Here is a 27,951-nt window from a genome sequence, read left to right on the forward strand (position 1 = left end):
TGGTCATGATTTGCTATGTTACAGTTTTTAGCAAATAGAAAACTGGCAGACAAGATAGATCGAGATGTCTTCCCATGTCAGCCATCCAGTGCATGCCATGAAGTAGTAACCGTGCATCAAATCCTGAATTAACCGAGACTTTTGGTCACTCAAAAATAAAGCACTAACAGAAGTAAAACTCACAGTGAACATCTCTGACTCACGGACAAGTATCTTTCTGGCCAGGTATGCCTTCTAGAACCCAGTGGCCCAAATCAGTCAGGACTTGCTCAGAATTGTTCGTTTTCAGAGGAGATCCTAAATATTTATTGTTTTATGGTTTCAAGTAATTATTCAGTCAGAAAAAGTGCCAAAGTTTATTTGCTCATAAAGTTTTCCCCCAAAGTGTTCCATTTTTTTATTAAACATCAGGGAAGGTTTTCTGTGTAATTAAAACCTTAAGAGACTCTGAAAACTGTAACTTGGAGAATACAATTTCTGCATGAAAACTCGTGGGGAAGGAAACCTTGTTTAGGAAAGTGAGCCAGGAGAAGGATGGAGGGATCTGATGAGGGGCCTGAGGTGTAGGGGGGGCAGGAGAACCTGCTTCTTGCACAAAGGTGGCAGCAGGAGAATGTCCAGGACACGATGTCATGAAGGCCTCTGCCACCAAGCATCATTCGCAAGCGTGGGCTCCCTGCACTTCCTCTCTCAGTTCCCACCTCTGTAAATGTGGCAGCAGTGGAGGCGGTGCTGTCCCAGGAGAGGAGGGGGTTCTTCCATGTGTTTGTTAGATTTCCACAGAGGGGCCAGGAGAGTCAACAGCCTTCTAGTGAGGACATTTTTTTTTTTTTACATATCTGGTAATAAGTCCATTTTATTACTGCCGTTTGTCTCCGTGGAGTTTTTGAGTGCATCTAAAATAAGAAATTCTGCTTCAAGTTACAGCTTTGCAATATTGAGAGGAACTTAAAAAGTGCCTTAAAATTTTTTATAACTCTGCCTGGAAGGAGGAAGAGAAACCATCCCAGGCCAGGAATTCATGATGGCTCATGGCGAGTGATCCAAGATGTCAGGGCTGCCCTGTGGCACCTTTGAACTCCCAGCTGAGGGCCTCCAACAAGTCACTTTTGTGGGGGACACGGCAACTTGCTCCTCAGGTACACTCCCAGTGCCCTGCCCTGCCAGTGAAGTCACCTGGTGGGCCAGCCTGCAGAAGGTGCTAGAAGTCTTTTGCACCAGCCTTCGCTGGGCCCCTCCTTTCTCTACACCCACCTTCTCTGCCTGCCTAGCACCCAACAGTGAGAAGCTGTGGGCACACTGTGGGCACCCAGGCCTCTCCCACCTAGTGGGATGAGAGGCACAAAAACGGAACATGCGTTCATGGACTGGGGAGGGGGTGACATCACCTTTGACCTCAAACCCATTGCTGTTGGGGGATTTGTAAGGCGTAGAGAGATGTTTTGGTCTACAGAGGCAAACCCCAAATCAGTGGAGGGTCAGCCTCAATTACAGAGTTCCAGATTCCTGACCTGGTATGCGGCATCATACTTTAACCTGCAATTTCAGTTTGATTAGATTGTTATTAGGTAGCTTACAAATTTGCTAGGGGAAAAGAACTCTTAGAGCAAATCTTGAAGAGGATGAAGGAGCAGAAAAATTACAGAGATACACATTTATTTATATAATGCCAAGAGAGGCATCATCGAAAAGCTTCAAGTTGAAGATAATTCCATTGACAACAAACTTAAAAACAGAATCATGATTTTTTTGTATTTTGGAAATCTTCAGATTTCTTATGATACCACTGGTGATGCTGCTGAGCCCTGGTGAACAAGACACAGAAAGTGAACAGAGCCAAAGCCCAGCCTTGGATGGACCAGCTGGCGAGGGTGTAGTGGCATTGTCGACAAGTCCAGGGTTGACTGCAATGATGTATTCAAACAAGCCCTGCCTCAGTGTTTTATATCCAGTCTCTCCTGGTTTCCAGAAGTTCCTTAGAACAAGATCTGAATGGATGTTTATCAGTATGCCTATCAAGCACAAGCCACTGGGGTTCCCTGCTGGCTCAGATGATAAAGAATGTACCTGCATGCAATGTAGGAGGCCTGGGTTTGATCCCTGGGTTGGGAAGATCCCCTAGAGGAGGGCATGGCAACCCACTCCAGTATTCTTGCCTGGAGAATCCCCATGGACAGAGAAGCCTGGTGGGCTACAGTTCATGGGATCGCAAGAGTCGGACACGACTGAGTAACTAAGCACATCAACCACAAGACAAAACTTGTTAGAAATCAGGGGTCAGTGAACCAGTCATCTGCCTACTGGCTCAGGTGTGCACTCTGCCAGTAGCCATTACAGATGCAGAACACAAATGCCAATAGAAAGGTGTAAAAAGGTGTGGACTTTCCTCCTTGGTTCAGACACAGGAAAGTCAAGGCCCAGTGCACATAGTGGACGAGAAAAATGGCCAGGAGGGTGCAGTTGGGCCAGTGGTTGAGACGCTTGACAGTGCCTGTGAGGAGCGATGGGGCCAGCGAGGACAGCTGCCGTACAGCCTAGGCAGCTCCAGCCAGCAGCTGAAAGGCGGAAAAGATATGTAACAGATATCTTGTCACTTCTCCCCCTTGTGCCTTTGGCAGAAAGCACTGTTGATCGCAGAACCCTTTCCCTCTGAGCAGGGATGAAGGCTCAGAATTCTCCTTGCAATGTATTTTCCATTGTCTGGGCCTGGTATATATAGTGAAACCTATTTGCTGTTCTTGATACAGATAAAAGGTGACAAATGTGAGCAGGAGAAGGAAGTACTTGGGCTGAGCTTAGAAAGGTGATATTTAGACAGATACAGAGAAAAGGGCAGATTGTGTGGGGCTCTCCATGTGGAGAACAATGTGGACAAAGCAACTGGATAGAGTTCTGCTGGTCCCAGGACCAGGGGGTGCTGGCCTGGCCAGAACAGAGGATTCTCTTGGGTGTGATGGAGATAATGGGACAGACAAAAGGGTGGGGCTAGATTAAGGGAGAAGTGGCCACAGGACTGGAAAAGCTCAGGTTTCAGTCCAGTCCCAAAGAAAGGGAATGCCAAAGAATGTTCAAACTACCGCACAATTGCACTCATCTCACACGCAAGCAAAGTAATGATCAAAATTCTCCAAGCCAGCCTCTAACAGTACATGAACCGTGAACTTCCAGATGTTCAAGCTGGATTTAGAAAAGACAGAGGAACCAGAGATTAAATTGCCAACATCTGTTGGATCATTAAAAAAGCAAGAGAGTTCCAGAAAAACATCTATTTCAGCTTCATTGACTACGCCAAAGCCTTTTCCTGGGTGGATCACAGCAAACTGTGGAGAATTCTTCAAGAGAAGAGATCACCTGACCTGCCTCCTGAGAAATCTGTATGCAGGTCAAGAGGCAACAGTTAGAACTGGACATGGAACAACAGACTGGTTCCAAATCGGGAAAGGAGTACATCAATATTGTATATTGTCACCCTGCTTGTTTAACTTATATGCAGAGTACATTATGAGAAATGCTGGGCTGGATGAAGCACAAGCTGGAATCAAAATTGCTGGGAGAAAAATCAGTAACCTCAGATATACAGATGACACCACCCTTATGGCAGAAAGTGAAGAACTAAAGAGCCTCTTGATGACAGTGAAAGAGGAGAGTGAAAAAGTTGGCTTAAAACTCAACATTCAGAAAACGAAGGTCATGGCATCCAGTCCCATCACTTCATGGCGAATAGATGGGGAAACAATGGAAACAGTGACAGACTTTATTTTGGGGGGCTCCAAAATCACTGCAGATGGTGACTGCTGCTATGAAATTAAAAGACACTTGCTCCTTGGAAGAAAAGTTAGGACCAACCTAGACAGTATATTAAAAAGCAGAGAGATTACTTTGTTGACAAAGGTCTGTCTAGTCAAAGCTATGGTTTTTCCAGTGGTCATGTATGGATGTGAGAGTTGGACCGCAGAGAAAGCTGAGTGCTGAAGAGTTGATGCTTTTGAACTGTGGTGTTGGGGAATACTCTTGAGAGTCCCTTGGACTTCTAGGAGATCCAGCCAGTCCATCCTAAAGGAAATCAGTCCTGAATATTCATTGAAGGACTGAGGCTGAAGCCGAAGTTCCAATACTTTGGTCACCTGATGTGAAGAGCTGACTTATTGGAAAAGACCTTTATGCTGGGAAGGATTGAAGGCAGGAAGAGAAGGGGACGACAGAGGTTGAGATGGTTGGATGGCATCACCAACTCTATGGACATGAATTTGAGTAAACTCTAGGAGTTGGTGATGGACAGGAAAGCCTGGCATGCTGCAGTCCCTGGGGTTGCAGTCAGATAGGACTGAGCAACTGAATTGAACTGAGATTAAGGAGACCTTTGGATTCCAGGGATTTAGACTTTTTCTCAAGAACCATGGAAGCTCCTGAAGGTTTAAGCAGAATAATGACAGGAGAAAAACATGTTTTAGAAATCCGATCTGATTTTTAATGAGCCAGATAGGATTGCATAATGGACTCCAGCAGAAATTCCTGGGTCTCCTGCATTGCAGGTGAATTCTTTACTAACTGAGCTAGGAGGGAAGCCCATTCAGAGACCATTCAAGGCTATTCTGCAGCCAACAGCCAAAAGGCGGAGTGTGGCAACATGTAGATTCCAGAAGGTGAGCCCACCATCTTCAGCAGCATGTAGCATGGAAGCCCAGATAGGTTGTGAACCTGTCCAGCAGGAACCCCTTGGCCAGCTCCAGGGAGGAGGCAGGTCCTGATGGGCCACATACAGGGCGGTAGTGGGGGTGGGAGGCACAGTTATCTGAGGTTGGTGCTGCAGCCCAAACCCTGGGCTAGATCTGCCCCATAGTTCAGTTGCTCAGTCGTGTCCAACTCTGTGACTCCATGGACTGCAACATGCCAGGCCTCCCTGTCCATCACCAACTCCCAGAGCTTACTCAAACTCATGTCCATAGAGTCAGTGATGCCATCCAACCATCTCATCCTCTGTCGTCCCCTTTTCCTCCTGTCTTCAGTCTTTCCCAGCATTAGGGTCTTTTCCAGTGAGTCAGTTCTTCACATCAGGTGGCCAAAGTATTGGAACTTCAGCTTCAGCCTCAGTCCTTCAATGAATATTCAGGACTGATTTCCTTTAGGTCGGACTGATTGTATCTCCTTGCAGTCCAAGGAACTCTCAAGAGTCTTCTCCAACACCACAGTTCAAAAGCAGCAATTCTTCGGTGCTCAGCTTTCTTTATAGTCCAGCTCTCACATCCATACATAATTACTGGAAAAACCATAGCGTAGGCAGCCCAGAAGCCATTCCACAAATACTTACTGAGAAATGCTTAATTTGGTAGGTACTTGGGCATCGTATATACTACAGGGATAAATCTTCCAGTGATTGCACTATAGACTGTAACATTGAATGTAACACAGTTCTTTGCTTGTGAGAAAACACTGAATGATGGATGGGTTAGATCACAGTGGACACACTTTTTCTATAAAGGGCTAGCTAGGACGTATTTTAGATTCTGCAGGCCATAAGGTCTCTGGCTCAGCTACTCACCTCTGCCATTGTTGCACGAAAGCAGCCATAGATAACACATAGATGGATGTCACTGTGTTACAAGAAAGCTGTATTAGCGAAAATGGGCAGTGGGCTAGATTTGGCCCATGGATTGCAGTTTGCCAGCCTCTGCACTGGTTAAGTAGAATTTGTCTCTTTGAAGAGAGGCAATATTTCGTTTTATTTTTCATTGAAATCAGAGTTTTGTTTTTGTACTTGTGGGATACCTCTAAAGAAGGAGACAGTGTGAACAGTGGCTCCAGTTATAACAAGGATGTAGGGTAGTATCCTGTATTGAATCACCAGGCAGATTGCAATGAGAGGGTCAAAATTATAGGAAGGCAGATACTGGTTCAGGGTAAGGAGAAACTTTCTTAAAGATTTATTTATCTGCCTTGAATCGGAAGTGTCAAGGTAGAAGTTGTTCCCCACCTGTCAGGGACGTTATGTTATAAAAAATGAAGTAGAGGCAGAGTTCCTTTTAAGTCTCTGCCTACTTATCAGTTGGACCTAGTATATCAAGCAATCTCTCCTCACTTTACCATGAGTTATTTGAAATCATTGTGATGTGTAGAGGTAGATTTCAAATGTCTTTTCATTTAATTGTTGGAATTCTTTTTTTCCCAACCAATTTTATGCAGAACTCAGATATACAGTACAGATGTGATATTTTATACTTGAGTTTTACAAATTTATGCTGTGATATTTACTTACATGTTTAATATATGTATTATATATTATCAGTGAGGACAATGAAGTTGTTTTGATAAACAGAACTGAATTTAGATTCAGATCAATTTTGTTTTGATCCATTTAGATGGATGAGAACTGAAGGTTCATCCTCTAGTTCATTCAGTTATGCAGTTTGTTTTTTTGTGCGATGTTAAGGAAAAGCAAGATTCTAATAGAATCATAGTTGTAAATGTTACAGATTTTAAAATTTTGTTGTCGTTCAGAAGCTCAGTCATGTCCAACTGTTTGCAACCCCATGGACTGCAGCATGCCAGGCTTCTCTATCCTTATCTATCTCTCGGAGCTTGCTCAAACTCATGTCCATTGATTGAGTCGGTGTCATCCAGCCATCCCATCCTCTGTCATCCCTTTCTCCTGCCTTCAGTCTTTCCCAGTATCAGGGTCTTTTCTAATGAGTCAGCTCTTCATATCAGGTGGCCAAAGTACTGGAGCTCAATTCTAAATTATTCTTCAACCAGAAGGCAGAATATAGATTTTATTTTAGCCCCCCTCTCCCAACCCTCACTGGGGCCAAAAGAAGATCACTCTGGCAGCCCTAGTTAATATGTGGGATGTTTTCCCGTGTGTTAAAATTTCATGTACAGTACATTTGAGTATGTATTTTTTCATTTCAGCCTCTAAGATAACAAAAATTAAAAAAAAAAAAAATTCTCGAATATCTAGCTGCCTCTTTGGAATCTTCCCTGGGGAGCAGACTTGAAAACCACAGGTTTAGAATCAGATGTGGGTGGAAATCTGAGTTCAGCTACTTACTTGCCACATACTGGTAGTCCACACAGTTTTCCATCTGATAGTTAGATCTAGAAATACCTGCCTTGCTCTAGTTGTGAGGAATGAATGAGAATGTAAAACACCCAGCATCCTAATAAATGTCTTTTTTTCCCCTTCCTGTGACTTAAAACATAATCATAGCCCTTCTTCTAAATCACATTATATTTGACTGCATTCCATTTCAACAGGTATGGTTTCATTTGCTTTTACTAGAAATTATTCACCATCTTGAAGGAACACTTGACTGATTAGGATCTCTGCCTGCAGAAATGCTGATTATTCTCTCAAAAGGAGTGGTTTTGGGTGGGCTCCTCACCCTGTTTGTGATTCCAGCTTCTGGCCTGAGAGTGAAGAGAAGTTTGGATCAATCTACCCTCCCACGTGGAGGGTAGCAATTTAAGAGGCTTAAACAATCAGAGAAATAAGGGCTCTGAGTCTGCGGACTTGCCTTATTAGATTTTTATGCCAACTGCCCCAGCTCTGTCTGTTCTCTTTATTTTTAAATCTATTTTTATTTTTTTAAGAAGTAAAACTTTATTCACAGATGACTCCTTAGTAGAAAATACTAAGGAATTCATAACAACTATCAGAACTAGTGAACACTTGTAACAGAGCTGCAAAATACAAGATCAGTATTTTAAAAATCAATTGTATCTCTATATACTAAGGCAGACAGTCCAAAAATTAAGAAAATAATTCCATTAATAACATCACCAAAAAAGAAAATGCTTGAGAATAAACTTGTCTGCTGAAAGCTACAAAATATTGCTGAGAGAAGATAAAGGATGTCTAAATAAATTGAGTCAGTTCATATTTATGGAGTTGAGGACTTAACATTGGTAAGACAGCCTGCTGTCTAAACTGACTATAAATTCAACATGTCTGTTCTCTTTAGAAATTACAGTAAAAGAGATGCATCAGAAGTGCCCATGTGCACACCTTTGGAGAAGCAAGGATGTGAACAGCAAGGAAAGGAGGGAGGGCTTGTGCCACTTAACAGCCAGACTGTAGAGATAAGGAGAAAATCTACAAGACTTAGGAAAAGTAGTGTCTCTTGAAAAGAGAAGTAGACTGGTCCTTAGGGAACAAAAGTAGTGGGATCTCAGCAAGCCCAAGCTGGGCACAGGTAGCCTTGAGATTTCACAGAAGACCCTAAGTAGTTCCCTAACCATTTCAAATGGGGTCATTTGTCTCCAGCAAGTGAAAATGGTATTGCAGTTCATGTGAGTATCAGGTTTATGGGTGTCAGATGCTGAGTAGCTCAAAGAAATTGATCCTGAGGCTAGGACCCAGAGGGGAGCTGGACGGGATTCTGTAGGGCTGGGAGGTTGTGGTAGCAAAGTTGAGTTCCATTTAAAATTACTCTTTAACTACCAGCGGACCTGATTAAGCAGGAGGTGAAAGGACCTGATTTGTGTTTTGAAATCTTGCTCTGGCTGCTGCAAGGAGCCTGGAGTATATAGGGCAGGAGGAGGACCTGTTGGTGAAACTTGTCCATGTCCCCGCAGTAGACGTGGGCGGCTTGGTCTGGGTGTCACTGAGTTTGAGACAATGCTTTGTCTTTGCTAAGCCCTTGAAGCTTGCTTACGTAATCCAGTAAGGTTAGTGGTATTGGTAGTCTTTCTTTTCTTGCCCGAGAATCAGCTGTTGCAGTTCAGCGTGGCTCAGTAAGTTCTATAAGGTTATGCCCTGGATGATTTGAACCCAGGTTGGTCTAAACTCAGAGCTCTCACTTCCCTTTCTAGTCAGAAAAACCAGAGGGCAAGTCTAGATTGTCCAATTCATAAACCAATAGAAGGTTTTTGATCCTTTAAACAGTTTGGCCACACACTCTCCTGTAACCAGTGTATCTTTATGGGCAGTACAATTTTAATAAGTTATATGGAGCTATTGACCTAGTGAAAGGGCTTGACTATTTTTAAACATTTTGAGAATTTTATATATAGATTTGACAATATATGGCATCATGCTCAAGGTAGAAGCTTAAAATGTTCAAAGACAGAATTGAAATGATAATTTCTAAGATTTTCTAACCAGAAGGGCAGTGTTAAAAAGTTGTATTTATTTGATTTTATCCAGAAGGCAATGAGAGAGAAGGTAAAGAAGGAAGTGAGAGAGGGGGAAAAGTCCATGTTTTGGAGGAATTAAAAAATATAATTTCCCTAAAAATATATGTATATATAATTTCCCTAATGATTCTACATTATTACAGTGTAGTTAAAGAATTGCATAATTCTACAGTGGTGCTCCTAAGTGTCTAGTGGGCAATACATTTAAAACTGGATACCTATCATTATAAAACAATATCATGAAATATTAATAATATTGAATATTAAAATGTGATAATTGAATAATAAACTTTTAGATAAGGTAGACTAAATCTCTTTGATTTAAATGTAAATGGCAGTTGCCTGGCTGGACACTAATATGAGATCTAGCTAAATAAATAGGTTTCCTTTTTGCCTCTGGTGCCAGGTTTGTGTGAGTAAACTGCTGGGAGCCGAGCTCTCTTGCTTTGGGAACATTTCTTTCTTTGGGGAATCTCAGGATTGGAGTCCTGGTTTTCAGTGTTTGCTGTGAGAAGTCACAGTTCTGGAATGAGAAGTCACAGTTTTGGAATGTGGAAGCAACAGGAAGAGACACCAGGGGTATGAAATAAGGCCTGAATCCAGAGTGTGCAGAGAAGCTGATGCGAGAATGCATCCCTGGGGCCCCCAGTGCGCTCGGCCCCTTAATACAGATGCTCAGAGGAATTTGTGTGCCTGGAACCCAGTAAACACTCAATTAAAAAAAATAAACACCAATTTGAAACTTACTGTGTTTCCTTTTGTAACTCATTTAATCCTCATAGAACCCTGTACAATAGGTATTACGGTTATCCTCACTTTACCAATGACAAATTAAGATGATTAGAGGTTAAGTACCTTGCCCTGCTGCTGCTGCTATTGCTACTGCTGCTACTACTGCTGCTAAGTCGCTTCAGTCGTGTCTGACTCTGTGCCACCCCACAGACGGCAGCCCACCAGACTCCCCTGTCCCTGGGATTCTCCAGGCAAGAACACTGGAGTGTTGCCATTTCCTTCTCCAATGCATGAAAGTGAAAAATGAAAGTGAAGTCGCTCAGTCGTGCCCGACTTTTCGTGACCCCATGGACTGCAGCCCACCAGGCTCCTCCGTCCATGGAATTTTCCAGGCAAGAGTACTGGAGTGGGGTGCCATCGCCTTCTCCGAAGTACCTTGCCCAGGGCCCCACAAATAATAAGTTGTATGCCTGGGATTTGATTGAGAAAGTCTGACACCCAAAGCTGTGCTCTTCATGACTCCCTGGTCACTTCTTAATACACACAGACTATTGAATTGAGTGTCAGGTGCTCTGACTTTTCAAGATAGAATACTGCATTTGCTTATACCAGGGATTCTCTAAGCTAAGTTGCTGAAAGTTTTTCTGAGATTCCTTATTTTATTGTTAGAATTACCACATCTGGTTTCATAGTTAGTAATACCCCCAATTCACTGTCCCCTGCACATTCTATTCTTTTTTTTTTTCATAGTACCTATCATCATCTACCTTGGTTTATTTTTGCTTTTACCTGCCACCCCTGACTAGAGTGCAGTCTCCTGAGCATTGTGTATTGCTTAGTTTTCAGCAAGGAGGTCCCTGCCTGGCACCAAGGAGATGCCCAGTACAGATACATATTTACTTAATGAGGGAGATTAATGTCCAGTACACTGATACTGTCATCTTGCCCATCTGAAGTCCCTGAGCCTTTCAAAAGGCTCCTGCCCATACCACAGGGAGCAGTGAAACATCCTAGTAGCATCAGGGGCCTGGAAGTTGCAATGCTAAGGTTGAGCTTATGGAAAATTCTTCTGCTTAAAGTTAGTGAGCAAGACCTCTTACCACCTTAAAAAATACACTGATGGTCTCCCAGAATCCTCTGTACTCTTAGAGGTCTGTCTCTCTCATTAGCAATCGGAATTTTGGCAGACTTCTGCCATGCATGAAGCGGCTGGCGCCTGTGTTCAGTTTCTGGTGCCCAGATCCCCTTTCCTAGGTCCTTAGAGTAGAATACTTGTGCTGGAATCTAGATGTCCATTGGCAGACGAATGGATAAGGAAGTTGTGTTACATATTCACAATGGAATATTACTCAGCTATAAAAAAAAATGCATTTGAGTCCGTTCTAATGAGGTGGATGAAACTGGAGTCTATTATACAGACTTCATGAAGTCAGAAAGAGAAACACCAATATAGTATCAGTTCAGTCGCTCAGTCATGTCCGACTCTTAGCGACCCCACGGACCTTAGCATGCCAGACTTCCATGTCCATCACCAACTCCGAGAGCTTGCTCAAACTCATGTCCATTGAGTCAATCATGCCATCCAACCATTTCATCCTCTGTCATCCTCTTCTCCTGCCTTCAATTTTTCCCAGCATCAGGGTCTTTTCCAATGAGTCAGTTCTTCACATCAGGTGGCCAAAGTATTGGAGCTTCAGCTCCAGCATCAGTCCTTTCAGCGAATATTCAGGACTGATTTCCTTTAGGATGGACTGGTTGTCCATCCTCTTAGAAGTCCAAGGGACTCTCCAGAGTTTTCCCCAACACCACAGTTCAAAAGCATCAATTCTTCAGCACTCAGCTTTCTCTGTGGTCCAACTCACATCCATACATGACTACTGGAAAAATCATAGCTTTGACTAGATGGACCTTTGTCGGCAAAGCAATATCTCTGCTTTTTAATATGCTGTCTAGGTTGGTTATAACTTTTCTTCCAAGGAACAAGCGTCTTTTAATTTGATGGCTGCAGTCACCATCTGCAGTGATTTTGGAGCCCAAGAAAATAAAGTCTCTTATTGTTTCCATTGTTTCCCCGTCTATTTGCCATGAAGTGATGGGACTGGATGCCATGATCTATCTTAGTTTTTTGAATGTTGAGTTTTAAGCCAACTTTTTCACTCTCCTCTTTCACTGTCATCAAGAGGCTCTTTAGTTCTTCTTTGCTTTCTGCCATAAGGGTGGTGTCATCTGCATATCTGAGGTTATTGATTTTTCTCCCAGCAGTCTTGATTCCAGCTTGTGCTTCATCCAGCCTGGCATTTTGCATGATGTACTCTGCATAGAAGTTAAATAGCAGGGTGACAGTATATGGCCTTGACGTACTCCACTACTGATTTGGAGCTAGTCCATTGTTCCATGTCCGGTTCTAACTGTTGCTTCTTGACCTGCATACAGATTTCTTAGGAGGCAGGTAGGGTGTTCTGGTATTCCCATCTCTTAAAGAATTTTCCACAACACAGTTTGTTGTGACCCACACAGTCAAAAGCTTTGGCATAGTCAGTAAAGCAGAAGTAGATGTTTTTCTGGACCTCTTGCTTTTTCTGTGATCCAACAGATGTTGGCAGTTTGATCTCTGGTTCCTCTGCCTTTTCTAAATCTAGCTTGAACATCTGGAAGTTCTCCGTTCTCGTACTGTATATTAACGCATATATATGGAACTTAGAAAGATGGTAACAATGATCCCATATGCAAGGCAGTAAAAGAGACACAGATGTAAATAATAGACTTTTGGACTGTGTGGAAGAAGTTGAGGGTGGGATGATTTGAGAGAGTAGCACTGAGACATGTATATACCCATCTGTGAAATAGATGACCAGTGCAAGTTCAGGGCATGAAGCAGAGCACTCAGAGTGCTCTGGGACAACCCATGGGATGGGGTGGGAAGGGAAGTGCGAGGGGAGTTCAGGATGGAGGGACAGGTGTGCACCCCCGGCTGATTCATGTTGATGTTTGGCAAAAAACACAATATTGTGAAGTAATTATCTTCCAATTAAAATGAATTAATTCATTAAAATATATCCTTATCCCAAAAGAAAGAATACTTGTGCTGGGAAAAGCCTTTTCCGCCTAGATAGGCTAGAAGATCCCAGGAACTCGACAGAAATATTTGTAGTAGGTTAGAGACATTGCATACATCATGAATTTTTACTGGCAGTCAGAGTATTTGTTGGACCACAAAATACTTGTGCATCAGCTTTACAATTTGCTTGACTTCATTTGCATTCATTTGTTCTTAATGATTAAAAAGTATGATTAAAAGTCCCAAAGATTTGGGTTCAAATCCAGGTTCTGTCACATTACTAGCTGGTATCTGTTTCCCCATCTCTAAACTGGGGATAATACCACTGTAAATCTGAACACATCACACTTCCATTTAACTGTTTTAAGGGACTATCCCTCTTGTTAAGATGACATTGTCTCCGCCACTATATAAATTAGGATTGAATTGTTTGGAAAATAGTGGCTTTTTAAAAAAATTATGAAAGTATGATAACACATTTTTTGGAAACTTGGAAAATACAGAACAAAGTTACATATAGTTCTACTATATATTATAATTTCTTTTAAGTAGATAAATTAAGATTTTTAGTTGGAGTTTCAGTATCAAAGTCTCAAAAATTAATAGAATAGACAGAAAAGTAGAAGGATATAGTAGACCTGAAAAGCACTATGAACCAATTCAACATAAATACAATTTTCACACAATAGCAGCATACAGATTCAATTCAGGTTCCCATAGACTATAAACCAGGAGATGCTGGAACATATCCAGGGATGAAAAACGGGGTGTAAAAATTTCCTGGTCCAAAGGTATTGAAATCATACACAATCTGTTCTGTTTATCAGTGTGGAATTGTTAGCAGTATCAAAAGATATTTGAAAAAACCCACATATGGAAAACAGTGGCTTTGACAAGATAAATGTTTATTATTATATTTTTCTCAGGCAGGTAAGTCCAGAAATCATTAGGTGCCCAAGATGCTTCTGTCCACTGTGTGTGGACTCTTAAGCTTATGGTTCAAAACTGCTGCCATAGCTCCTGCCATCACTACTGTGTTCTGGGCAGCAGGATGGAGAAAGGGCAGAAGAGTGTAGCTCCCTCATAAAGACTCTTGGGACTTTCTGCTATATTTAGTTGACCAGAACTTTGTTACATTGCTATACCTGTCTGCAAAGGAACCTGGAGAGTATATCATTGTTTTCCCTCAGATACAGACTTCTCTGCAACTACATTCAGCCATTCCTCACACACCTGTCTCTCTCTGGGTCCACTTCTGTTGACTTTACCTCCAGGGGTATTCTTTTCCTTTGCTTTGTATACCTTTTTTGTACAGTTTCCTTTATTGATACTTTTGGCTTGCTCATTCATTTAGGTTCCTTTGATTCTTCATGGTCATGAAGTTACTTAATACCTTTGTTTTTTGTGTTCTCTCAGCTTCACTTCCTACTGCTAACTGCTTTATTTTCGCAGTACTTTTCCACTCATATTTTGGAGAGTAACAAGGATTGGTTTAGCTTAACCTAGCTCTTCCTGCTGGGCCCTAACATGACTGTTGGCAAGGCTGAGGATGGACAGCCTGCTAATTTAATCAGCTGTGGTTATCTTGCTTATGGGCCTTTTTATCTGCGAGCGTGTGGAGGCAGAGTAGGCTTTGTAACTTGACCATCATGCTTGCTCCCTGACAAATGAAACTTTTTTGGGGGGCGGCGGGCAGGGAGTTAGAGATAAATCTTAAAATAATAAAATTTAAAATTAAGCATCTTAACATGAATGAATTTTATATAGTGTGGACAGTCAACAGTATCAATAACTGACTGAGAAGTGATTATTTTAAAGGTATAGGAGAATCTTTATGACATACACCAGTCTCCCTCAAATGCTTGTGTATCCTGTGGTAGTTTTGCTTTTACTCATGTTATCAGTTTCATCTGGAATGATCTTTTCCTCTTCTGTTAACTCCCTTTCTCCTAACTCCTAATCTTAAAGACTACTGGGGGCAGTGGTCCTTCTCCACGAAGTCTTTCTGACACTCCTGTAAGGGTGCCCCTACTGTATTTCTTTGAAACTCTTTGTGCATTGCATACGGCTTAATTTGCTGGGCGTGTTTATCGTATCACAGGTCTGCTAAATGACTGCTCTTTCCTGAGCTGGAAGACCAGGCTTTGGTCTTATTTGTCGTTGTATATTTAACATCTGCCCACCTAGTAATGCCTGACACATTAGTGATGTTCAACAGATATTGTTTTCCTTGGATTAAATGTCTTTTTTCTTTATCCCCAGTTCATGATAAAAAGTAAAAGGAATAAATCTACTGACGTAAACTTAACTAATTATTATAATGTGGTAAATTAGAGGGGTATTTTTTCTTAACTCCTAATACTCTTTAATCAGAATTTTTAGAAAGAGAAATATTCTTATATTCAAAATTGAGTCAAAGTTCTGCTCTTCCTTGGATATTACACATGACTTTTAGTGCTGCTTTGCTGAAGATTGGCTAAAATTTTGCTGACATGAAATCTATAGATTCTGATATGACTGTGTATGCTTATGTTTTATTATTTTTGCTAGATGACTGTTCAAATCCCTGAGATTATTTCTACTAGATTGTTTTTTTCAAATCTTTGCAACTGAATTTCACAAAGATATCATGTGCTGAAGATTGTTTTTTTTAACAGGTGAGGACAGTGATTCCTCTTTGTATTATTGGTTAAACCCTGATGTAGTTCATCTCTGGACAGTTGCAGATTGCTTGGGAAGTAGAGATGATATTGGGATGATGGTGGTACTGTTACAGTTGAAAACATTTTGGAAAATGCTGAGAGACCAGTTTTGCTAGTTTGGCTTTAGATGTAAATGTTTCTTTCCAGGTTGATTTTCACTGTCATTTTTCCTAATCTGAGGAAACCATACCAGAGGTTGAAGAGCAAACTCCTCCACATTTTGTAAACAAAAATTAATTTTATTTTGTAAATACAAGTTTGAGTTTTTGAAAAAAGTTAATTTATTTCCAGTGGGGAAAGTAGCCTTTTGTGTGTGCCAAGGGAGCTGTTAAATAATTCACTGTTAATGTCTTCAGTGACTGCTCTAACAGAAGGAGATGTTGGTTCTGAAGTCGGTGGCATTCCTGAGTGTTTGTTTCTGTGTCTGGAGGAGTGGCTACAGCATAATGACAGATGTAACCTTTACTTGGAAGATTCCACCCACTCAGTGCTTGGGAGAACCCACGCACCTGGGAACGCACTGAACCATGCTTCTCTCCGGTTTCCCAAGTCACGCACCTTTGCCTTCAGCCCGCTTGTTTTGGGATGCTGTCAAGAGAAAATGCTAAAAAAAATAAAAAAGAAAAAAAAAATTAAAAAAAAAGAGAGAAAATGCTAGATCTTAGCTTTACTTGGAAGTAGGTGATACAGGCATGGGCCTCATTTAAAGGTGGTTTACTGTTCTCCTTCCCCTAGTTCTAACACACACTTCTGATACTCAGAGCATTGACTTGGCTATAATAACCTTTTATTTTCATCATGTGCAGATTTACAGAGGAGAAAATAAAGCAACATGACTGTTGCCTTGGTCTGTATCAGAATGAAGGATTGCATGGCACATCAAAATATTTTAAAGGCAGCTCTTTTAGAAAAAGAAAATTGGTGTATTTTTTCATCCCCCGATGGAACAGAAATTTGTTATACTTTGAAATAAGTTTTTCTCCAGACTGTATAGTATGTTCTGCCATCTTGTTGAAGGTGTTTTTTCTCCTTTATTTTCATGCTTTCCTTTTGCAATTTCTTAGGGGAAGCAACAGTAAACTGTAAGCAATCGTATTAATTTCAAATCGAGTATTCATTCTCTCTTTCTCTGGATTGGACTGTTTTTTGTTTTTGTAGCCCTGTCTTACCAGAGTTTAACCAGTCTGTGGCTTGCTCTTGACAGCACTTCTTTTTCATACTTTCATCAGATGAGGCAGCAAAGAAGATGAGATTATTCTGAAGATTATTGCTTTTGAAATAGTACTCTTTAGTTCTTCCTCAGGCAAGTCTAGATGGAGATTTGGGAATGCTGATATAGAGGTTACTGGGTCAGAGTTTATCTCAGGTAAAGATCCATTGTTTCCTTGTGGATGATTACTCACCTTTCATTCCAGGCTGTGGGTTAATAGTTAAAATAAGATGGGTTCTTGCCAACAGAGCATGTATATAGGAAAAGAATATTAACTAATCATTTAAAATTTATGACCAGTTCCTATAGCATGACCCAAAAAAGTTCGGTTGTGCTTTTAAATATCTCTTTTATTTGACTCCCTCTAATTAGAGTGAAGAAGTCTATTCTCAAAAACAGTACTATTAGAATGAATTTGGAGTTTGAGCAGTAGATGGGCTGCTTGATCTGAGGTCAGATATTCAGGGATAAGGCCGTATTTGTAAGGATTAGAGGGTAGAGAGAGAAGGAGGCAGTAAGGCTAGTCAGGAAAAAAAAAAAAAAAAAAAATCACACAAAATGGGTTGAGGGTTTTCAAGGGTAACAATTTTGGCAATCCCAGAAACAGTACTTATACATTTTGGGAGTGTGAAAAGGAAGAAGGATTGGAAAGTAGGTTTTTAGTAGCTGAAGAACAAACACGTCTTCCCCTGTGAAAGATGAAGCTCTTAAAAAGAGCTCTAAGGACAAGTGCTGGGGCTCTTTGTTTAAGGGACTGGGGACAGCTGTTTGTTAAAACTGAATGTTGCCCTGTACCAGTAAAGTTTAGTCAGTTGAGAGAGATGCTCAGTGGTCTTGAAACAAGTTAGAGGCTTCTTTCTGCTTCAGGTACGCAGTCTAGAGGAGGCTGGCATGGCGGCTCCAGTGTCCTTTGAATCTCCAGGCTCACTTCCCCCAGGGCTCCACTTCCCCCAGGGCTCCACTTCCCATATCATTCATTTTCAGGGTACCTCCCAGTCCAAGTTTGCTACTGGGGCTACATGAAGTCTCAGCTGCAGACTGGAAAGAGAAGCAGGAAATGTAGAAGAGAAAATGAGTCCTTAGAGTCAGTTCAATTCGTGCATCCTTCACTTTATACATACGTGTGTGCATGCTCAGTCATGTCTGACTCTCCGGCCCTAGAAACCCTACCTAGGGACTGTAGCCCACCAGGCTCTTCTGTCCATGGGAGATTCTCCAGGCAAGAATACTGGAGTGGGTTGCCTTTTCCTACTACAGGCAGTCTTCCTGATCCAGGGATCTTACAGAGAAATTGGTCACAAGACAGTGCCCAGCTCGAAGAACGGTGGGGAAATAGACTCTTTTGTTCCAGGTGATGTAAAATAAGATAATTATCTTTTACTTGGGGAAAATAACCTTTCCAGTTTACTGGGAGAGTTGTTAAATAATTCATTTTGTAGAAAAGTAAAAATTGGGGTAATTGCCAAAGGTTAAAGGGAGAATAAATGTGTGAGGTAAGGAGCATTCACTTGTTCAGCTCTAACAAGGCCAGTGGCATTACTCTGGGGTGTTTCTCATAGTGTATTTTATTCAAAATGAAGAAACCCAATAGGGCCATGATAGTAGTGATACCCTAATAATAGAAATGATCCCTGATACTAAGTCATTAGTCATTCATTTGAACAATAGCACCCATGAATGTTTGGAACTTTTTGAAAGTTTAAAGTTTAAGAACTTCACACAACCAGTTATCTCATGAGTTTGGTTTTTACATTGCTGTAATTTTAATTTTGAATGTCCATGCAAGATAGTCTTGGCTTTTAGTATTTTCCTTACCAGTTCCTTTAGTCATACAGAATTAGTTTCTTATGGGCATCTGAAGAGGCTGGATCATTTTGCAGAATCTATTTGATTGACTTTTTGGCCTTCAGAAGGAACACCTCTTTGGAAGACTTTTGGGCTACGATGAGAATTGGGGGTCTTGTGTCTCTGCTTCCTTGGTGCAGCAGATACAACCATGATTGCTAGATTTAGGCTATTATAAGCTTCTCAGAGAAGCTTTTGCTTGCCAACGATAAACCATAATAACAATGTTGGACTGTATAAAGTTAGTTGTTTTGACTACATACCAATTTAATGTGCGAAAAATATTCCTCCAGTTAAAGAAAAGATAATAAATCAACACTCATGTTTGGTCTTCATAGAGTTGTGAGTGTACATGATGAGTTTTAGGAGTCTGAACTTGATTAGGGAATGAGAGGTTGTAAACCCTCCATTGAGTTCTGTCACTGATACTCTGAAGCAAAAGACCTCAGTCGTCTTGCTAAATTCATAAATCCAGCCCATTCAAAACTTTTCGAATATAACCACAAGCTTTTCCTTTTTTTCCACAAAGATTACTTTTCTATAAACATTGTAGATGTTTGTGATCCTAGTAAGAATTGAACTAAAAAAAAAATGCTTATAAAACTACTTCTAGCAGTCAAAGAATTAATCATTGAAAATTAGATATTAGAGCAGGATTTAAAGAAATGAAATCAAACCAGTACAATAAATTACACTCCTTAAATTATGCTACTGAATTGGAGATTGAAGTATCTGCTTTACAGTCCCATGATAAAGCACTGTGTTATAGACACTTTATTATCTCTGCTTTATTTGAGCTGGCCTAGAAAAAGCAGGAGGAGGAAATTGAGCCACTTGCCCACAAAGCAGTTGTCAAAAGATGAAAGATTCTCTTGAGGGAAGATGATGAGGGGAGAAAGAAGCAAGACAAGAGAAGTCAGTTCTGTGGGACAAACATTTAGTTGTAATCTCTCATTTTAATCTTGTAGAGAATGTCTGAATGTGTCCAGATCTCATTTGCTGTCTGTAGAATTGGCATTTACACGGTAAGCAATGTGTATTTTTGTGGTACCAAATGTCATGAAAATATAAATCAAGAACGAAATACTAGAGAGTGCGTGGAACTATGGGAATTGTACTCTGCTGCTGGTGAGAGTGTGGATTTATACAACTACTGTGGAAAATAATAAAGTTGAGTGCCAGAATATTCTGTGACCCAAGCAAATCTACTCCTTGGTATGTACTGTAGAGAAAGTGTTGTGTAAGTATAGGAAGACCTATGCAGAGAAAGTTCCTAGCAGAAGTTACCATAAAAGGAAAATATTAGAAATAATGCAAATGCCTGTCAGTAATAGATTGGATTAATAAATTGTGGTGTTTTCATTAATTTCCTAGGATACCATATAGTAGCAAACATTATAAACTAAAAATAATGTATTTGAACTACAGTATATAATACACAGTGGTTACATTTTACAAATATGTTGATTTTAAAAAGTCACAGGAAAATATAGGCAGTATGATTTGATTCTACAAAGTCTGAAAACAGCAAAACTAAGCAATACATTGTTTCTAGGGTGCATACATAAGGGTCAGACTCCATGAGCTGGCGAGGGTCAGGGAGGCCTGGAGTCCTGCTGTCCATGGAATTGAGAAGAGTTGGACATGACTGAGTGACAACAGCAACAACATATAGATAAACTGTAAAGGAAAGCAGAGTTTCAGATGTCATTGTCTCTAGGGCAGCAGTTCTCACTAGGGGGTGATTTTGCCCTCCGGAATCTATGTGGCAATGTCTGGAGACATTTTTGGTTGGTATTACTGAGGGCGGTGGTGGCATAATTCTGGCATCTCCTGGGAAGAGGCCAGGGGTGTTTCTCAACATCTAACCATACACTGGGTAAGCACTTTAAGTACTTATCTGGCCCAAAATGTTAGCAGTGCTGAGGTTGAGAAATTCTGCTCTAGGGGAGTGGAGGCAAGAAAAAAGACCTTAATAAAAGTTTTACTAATATTCTGCTTCTTAACTTGAATGGTGGGCCCGTGGAGTTGGCTGTAGAGTTATTCTTTAAACAATATTATTTGCTTTATATATTTTTTGTATGTATATTTGACAACACAAAAATACAGAAAATGTTAGTATGTTTGGATTTTTTTTTCATCAATCTGTCACTTGATTCAAGTGTTGTGAGCCCATTTCATAATTCAGAAATATGGGGTTGTGTCTATGTATTGATAGATGACCATTAAAGGATTTTTCTAGTGTAAAGATTCAACGACAAAGTATCTTGACTTTTTCCCTTTGAAGGGCTAGGGAAGGGGTTTTGAGAATAAACAGGAAATGGAGGGATGTTTATTTTTTTTTAAATATTTATTTGGCTGCATCAGGTCTCTTGGGGCTTCCAGGTGGCACAGTGATAAAGAATCTGCCTGCCAAATATAGAAGACACAGGAGATAGGGGTTGATCCCTGGGTTGGGAAGATCCCCTGGAGAAGAGAGTGGCTACCCGCTCCAGTAATTCTTTCCTGGAGAATTCTATGGACAGAGAAACCTGGTGGGCTACAGTCCATGGGGTCACAAATAGTTGGATGCGACTGAACACGCATGCACAGGGTTCTGAGAAAGTCTTGTTTGGGCTGACTGGACCTTTGTGAGCAAAGCTGCCTGTTGAGAGGAGCCCCGCAATGGGCAGGAAAGGCCTGGCTCTGGACCTCCCAGGCGCATACCAGTGTGCCCAGGCACTGGCTGGTATCAGCCCAGCAAAAGTGCAGCCTCAGCACGCATGATGGGTGGACCTACAGGTGTGGCAGCTGGAGGCTCTTGGCCAGCTGTGCTTCTCCAGTTGAATAATCTGGAGGAGGCTGCCTTCCTGACTCAGCACAGAGAAAGGGAGAGAGCAAACTCTCTGATACCTCTTCTAAGAGCTACTCCCATCCCCTCACGACTGCATCTAAACCTAATTACCCCGCCAAGGCCCCATCTCCAAACACCATCACACTGGTGTTAGGGCTTCAACATATGAATTCTGGGTGAGAACACAAATCACTCCACGATACTCTCCTTTAGGGACAATTTTCATCTGCCCTAGCATTAGTCTACAGCAAGAGTTTCATTAAATAAGCAGAGATGGACACCTGCATGGTCCCAGGCCAGAGGCTAGGTAATCAAGGATGGACTAACCACAGTTCCTGACATCAGCAGTCCCAGTGTTCTCAGGTTCCCCCTCTGGTGACCATGCTCCCTGTAAGCAGGGGAAAGAGCTCTTGCCAGAACCCGACTGTTGCAGCACCCTGATCTCCTCTAACCTCTAGAACAGTAAGAAGCTCCTGTTGTTTAAGCCAGCCGTTCTATGATAATTTGTTATGGCAGCCCAAGCAGTCTAAAATAGGTAGGGGAACAAATCTTAGGAAATTATAAATAAAGTTTACACATGAAAAGCTTATTAGTACCCATTGAAAACAAATGCTAAGTTTTAAGTAAAACAAAGTAAAGGAGGAAGCTAAAGATTATAAGTGAGTGTCTGAGATGAGAGATGGTGTCAGATAGTTGACCTTTTGTTTCTATCTGCCTCTAACATTGCCCCCAAAACAGCTGATTAAGCTCTTAAAAAACTAAGAGGAGGAAAGCCATGCATCTTACTTATTTGGGATCCATAATCTGAAATATGCCAAGACCAAAATGGAATGTGTACAAGACAGACATGCTGAAAACTTTCAAGGTCTCAAAGTAAATGTGTTGTATGCAGGTGAAGACATCCTGAACCTTAAACATTACAAAGTTTAATAAAAACCATTACTTGGAAACAACAAAGGATATCTTCTGCATGCCATCCACTTTTCTCTCCAGTGTTTGGAGTGGGTAAAGGTTTCTCTAGACATTGAAAGGAAATGATGCATATTTAGAGTGTCTTAATTTAGGAAGCTAAAGAAAAATCCTAACTCAATTTTCTAGGCAGGGACCTTAAGGTATGGGTAGGGAAACTTACACACTGTTGCAGATGGAGTTGTAAGGGCTCCTAAATTCTAAAGTGAATTGAAACTGTGCACAGCAGAAAAAAATCTTTAGACCAAGCATCTGGTCCCAGGAGATAACTCTCTTTCCTGTGCCATGTAGCACAGGACAGAGTGTGTGTTCTCACAAATGTGATATGGTGATGTCTTACAAAGAGGTAATTTAGTTTTTGAAACAAAAGAAGCTTTGTTATATGGATCTAGACTATTCTGAGTATTAAACAACACTCACTGGGTTCTGGTCAGGAGGAAGAAGAGGAAGTAAGCTCAGGCCAAGAGTTTGCATTACAATTGTGGGTCTATGATTTTATGAAATTCGAGCAATGGCAACAGGCCACACTTGAGAATGTGATCTTGAAATGAACCTTTGGCAGTCAGGTGTGGATTAACTCTGGGCTAGAGGGCATGCTAGGGCATAGCTTAGGACTTCCTTTTGGAATGTCAGGCATAACACCCACAAAGGGACCTGCAGTCGCCACCAGATGTCTCTGAATTGGGAACTGTCATTGTTATCAGAGCCAGAAGCACAGTGGTGGACAACCAGCTGGTGATGGCTAGAAGCACAGTGAGGGTTGGAGTGGTCATTGGAGCATCTAACCATCTTCCGCGTTGGAATGTGAACCCCTTGGTCAAACCCAAAATCTCAGAGGGCAAAATGAATGGAGCCGGGTCAGTTAATCGTGCCCCATCCAGGACGGTACTGTTTAAGGCACACGGACCCCATGGGCTGATTGTTGCACCTTTCTTTAAGCAGCTCCTGCATGAACTCAAATTCAATCTAGTGATGAATGTGATTTGAACTAAATAATAGCAGTAAATACCATGCATAGTTAGAAATTTTGATGAATAATAACTTTAAAACCACTTTGAATTCTTTTGACTTTGCAGAAAGTATCAAATGCTGTTTTACTAGCAAACAAACATTCATCCTTTAGAACTATAACAGAGCTTGTAAAAATGAAATCTAGATTCTTCCTGATGTAAAGATTCACTCAGTAGTGGTTTTTCTTTTGTCTAGCTATGATGTTTGCACCTGCCACAGTGCTCGTACTCAACTTCTGTGATTTTTTTTTTTTTTAAGGAGAGGGCTGCAAGAGCTATCATTACTGATAAAATAAATGGCAAAGCAATCTTATATTAAATATTAATGATACTATTAGTAATATATATTATTAAAACTAGCTTTTTAAGTCTGCACAAATCCTGTCCTAAACTTTGAGTTTTTGCAACATATAGTGCTACATGTAAGGAATATAGTGCTACATGTAAGGACACTGTGTTTGTTTCCTATTGCTGCTGAGACAAATTACCACAAATTTAAAACAACATACATTTATTCTTTTGTTCTGGAGGTGGGAAATCTGAAGTGGGTCTCACTGGGCTAAAATCAAGATGTTGGCAGGGCTGTGTCCTTTCTGGAGGCCCTAGAGGACAATCTGATCCTTACCTTTGGGGCTTCTAGGGGCCACTTGTGTTCCTTGGCTCATGGTCCCCTTCCAGCAGTGGCTTCACTTCAACTTCTGCTTCATTTGTCATATCTCTGTTTATGTCATCACATCTTCTCTAATTCCCCTGTCTCTCTTTTATAAGGACCCTAGTGATTAAATTGGGTGCACCTGGATAATCCAGCCTAACCTTCCCATCTCAAGATCCTTAATCAAACCTGTGATACCCCCTCTTTTTGCCATGTAAGGTAACATACTCATAGGTTTTGGGGATTAGGACATGGACATCTTGTGGAGGAGGGGACAGGAAGCAGAGTTCTGTGTATCACAGACACCAAAGAGGGAAGTATAGAGGACTTGGTAGAATCTGTCATCATTCCTGGAGGGAAAGGAAATCAAGATAGGCAAGTCCTGATGCTGGGTTTAGGATGTTATTGTTCTGTAAGACACCAAGGTAAAATACGTACCAGATAGACTGACACTCTCCAACATGGGATCCGCAAATCCCGGCTCTGGCAACAAACTAAAGAGCAGGTTTAATATATGACCATGACTATACTTGGTTTTCATGTCCTTGAAGACTCCAGCTTAAATATTTATTGTAAATTGTGTGGGATCCTGAAATGTCTGCAGTCATGATAAATAAAGAGCTCCAAGACAAAAGGAGGCACACCTTAATTAAAGAAATTCAGCATGATAGTAGACTTTAGTGGAATAGAAACCAATTAAGTTATTGGTTTGGCTGTTTTAGTAAAGATTAAAATAACAGGGTCTTAAAAAGATCTATTTCGTATCAGAATCTAAGCTGGTAGTCAGTTTGGAGTCTAGCCCTTTGCTTCATGAGTCATTTATGGCTCAGGCTCCTTCTAGTGTGTTCTATTGCCTAGATTATTCTGTTCCTGTGCAGGTTGAAGACAGCTCACCACTCCTATGTCTGTTAGTTTTTTAGGAAAGAGGAAATGGAGGCCAAGTAGTTCCTTTATGGGCATGACCTGGAAGTACTACATAACACTTCCCCTCACCTCCTAGGTCCCGGAAATTGAGTCACATGACTGGGTCACTGTAGAGGAGACTTGGAAATGGGGGCTCTGGTAAGGAGCTAAGACTTGGGGGTTCTATTTCTGAAGGGGAGAAGAGAATGGGTGTTGGACAGTTTGCTGTCTGACAAGGAAATACACTGGGGGGCATTTTGCTGTCTTAAAAGGAAATAAGCTGAAGCAGATTGATCTGCGCTTCAGCTTCAGGCGAGGCAACTTTGAGGAAGGTTGCCTGTAGCCATTACCAGAGCACGTGTTGAATGAGCACATAGTGGGGCAGCAAGTGTGATTTCATGATTGTGACAAGTTCAGCTTCTAGTTAGATGGATAACTGAGGCTTTATGCTGCAGGATCAAGTCTAGTATTTTATTTATGAATATCAGCATATTGTATGTACTTTTGTCCACAGACACATGCACACGTGGTTAGTGTACATTTGTATTTTGGCAGTTTTATTCTGGAGGGTATAAGTGGAGGGTTATATGCGTTATAATCTAGGAAGTGAGAGTTTATGATTCTTTGCTTTCTTTACTAAACAAAATAATATTCTCAAGAAGAACAAGAATATCTGGCTAATGTTGCTGACTTCCCTGGCAGGGGGATTTAAAATTTGAGGTTTAACAAACTTGATGAGAGCTGCAAATATTCATCCTATTCTCTATTTATACAGTAAGAGAGTTACACCATGAAATGTGTGAGATGGACAGGACTGCCATGTTTTTTGAGCCACCTTTAGAAATTGGAGCCCATATAAGAGCAAGATAAAATCTGTTTGGTTTAGGTGTATTCTTCTGGGGAATGTAGAATGTTTCCTTTCCCCTCATCATCAAGACTTGTCTGCTGCAGACCTTTGTGATTTCAGCACAGCTCCACTTGGGTGGCCCTTCACACCGTGTCTGACCTCTGCCAGCCCCACTCTCTTTCCACTCCCAACCTGCTCACGGCCTGTGCTTCCTTTCTGGGTGACTGGAGCAACAGCCAATCCAGTGGCCACACCGGGAACTGGACTCCTGCCTCATCATTTTATCATTCCCTAGGTTGAGACCTCTCCCATCCTTGTCATCTCTCCTCTTTGCTGCTGTTACCCAGGTTCTAGCACCACTATTTTTTTTCTTTTTCTTTTTTGCCTAGAAAACCCTAGCAACCTCTTCCTAGCTGGTCATCTCTTTCTGGTCTTGCCCCCTCTCAATACACGTCTCGCTTTTGTAATCAGCATAGTCTGTGAAATGCAGATGTGCTTATGCTGTAAACTTCTTAGCAGCCTCCCTTAGCTCTTAAAGCCCAGAATCTTTAACAGAGTTTATAAGGTGCCCTCATGGACTGGCCCTGCTTATCCGTTTAGCCTTTTCTCTATACCTCTTCTTCTCCCTCCAGCATTGTGTATTTCAGACATACTCATCTGCTTTCATCTCCAGGTCTGTTCTCTTTTTTTTATTTCCAGTGTTTTGTACATGCTGTCCTCTCATCCTGGAGAGATGAGCTGTCACTTCTTCTGGGAAGCCCTCCATGACCTCCAACACCTGGATTAAATACTCTTTTCTAAGTGTTTCCTTTCTTTGCACTCTAGAGAACAGCCAAAGTCACTATTGCACAGCCTTAGAATTTGTTGTTAGTTTTTCTGTCACTGTAAGCTCAGCAAGGGCAGTGACCATGTCACTCTATTTCTCCCTTTATCCCCAGCATCTGATGGCTCTTTATCACCATCATTATTATCACAACTGCCATTTACTGAGCACTTAACTAAAAGAGTGCTAAGGCCTTTATAGGTAAATTATTTAACTCTCTACAATCTTGTGAAGAAGGCACTATTATTAATATTACCCTGATTTCATACAGACAACTTGGCATAATGTGGTTAAATGTGTTTTCCACATGGCGGAAACAGGATTTGGAGCTTGAATTTGGGTGGATTTATGCTGAATTTTAAATCCTCAGCCAGCACACTTTATTACCCTCCAGCCAGGCAAGGGAAGGCTTGCTGAAGTTTCGATTTTTTTTGTTTTTGACTTGGAATATTTTGATCTAGATGGAACTTTAGAGAGCATTTTCCTTCATTTGAGTTACAGTGTTAATGAACAATAGACTCTATCCCAGGTTGTTCTCTTGGTTAGGCTGTTGTGCAGCTGAAGGCAGAGTTATGAGTTAGCCTTCAGGTTGTGCCCTGTTCTCTATAGATTCCCCTCCTCACTCTGCTAGCTGCCTTTGCTTTCAAGGCTTAACAGTATGAAATAGTGGCTGTCACTACAAGTCTGTTATTCACACGTGGAGAAGAAATTCTGTCTTCTCTCTTAACTCAGCTTTATATATGAAATGTAACATTTCTCATTTCTTGACTATAGATATCCTGATTTAAAAGGCAAAACAAAAAAGAGACAATAAAAAATTGACTAGTTACATGAGGATCATTCTATAAAGGCCTTTGGAAAGTTTCTTTTTGGTTATTATCAATTTGATTATTATCAACTGTGTGGTTAGGTGAAGAGGCTCTGTTCATGATAGACATTTAGAGTCATTTAACTTAGGAACTTAAAATGTTTAATATTTCTTGATGCAAATGACGTGATGGTCTTTAACAAGAGTATATCTGGTTGATGGAAAATTTCCCCCTAGGAAATGAGTATTTCTACGTTGTCTCTTTTTAAAGGCGATTGACTTTGTTTTTTTGACACATGTTTAGTCCTTAGGACTAGTACTTTTTTCTTGATAGGAATTTTGTTAATGATGAAAACTTTTTCTAGAATGCAGCCACTCGGAAGGGTATGGTTTACTCACATCCATGACTTGGGAACACAATTGTGTT

General features: G+C 41.1%; 1 protein-coding gene across 3 annotated transcripts in view; it reads left to right on the top strand.

Moving 5' to 3' along the window:
- Positions 1–27,951, top strand: part of ARL15 (ADP ribosylation factor like GTPase 15) — a 485,411-nt gene that overhangs the window by 32,855 nt on the left and 424,605 nt on the right. Inside the window, exon 2 of one of the 3 annotated variants that reach the window (XM_055555356.1) lies at positions 19,648–19,704. The exons of the other annotated variants lie outside the window; for them this stretch is intronic. Within the exon in view, the coding sequence (XP_055411331.1) occupies positions 19,648–19,704 (57 nt within the window). The remainder of the gene's footprint in view (positions 1–19,647; positions 19,705–27,951) is intronic. 3 annotated transcript variants of the gene reach the window in all.

Source organism: Bubalus kerabau, chromosome 18 (assembly GCF_029407905.1).
Source record: "Bubalus kerabau isolate K-KA32 ecotype Philippines breed swamp buffalo chromosome 18, PCC_UOA_SB_1v2, whole genome shotgun sequence".
NCBI lineage: Eukaryota > Metazoa > Chordata > Mammalia > Artiodactyla > Bovidae > Bubalus > Bubalus kerabau.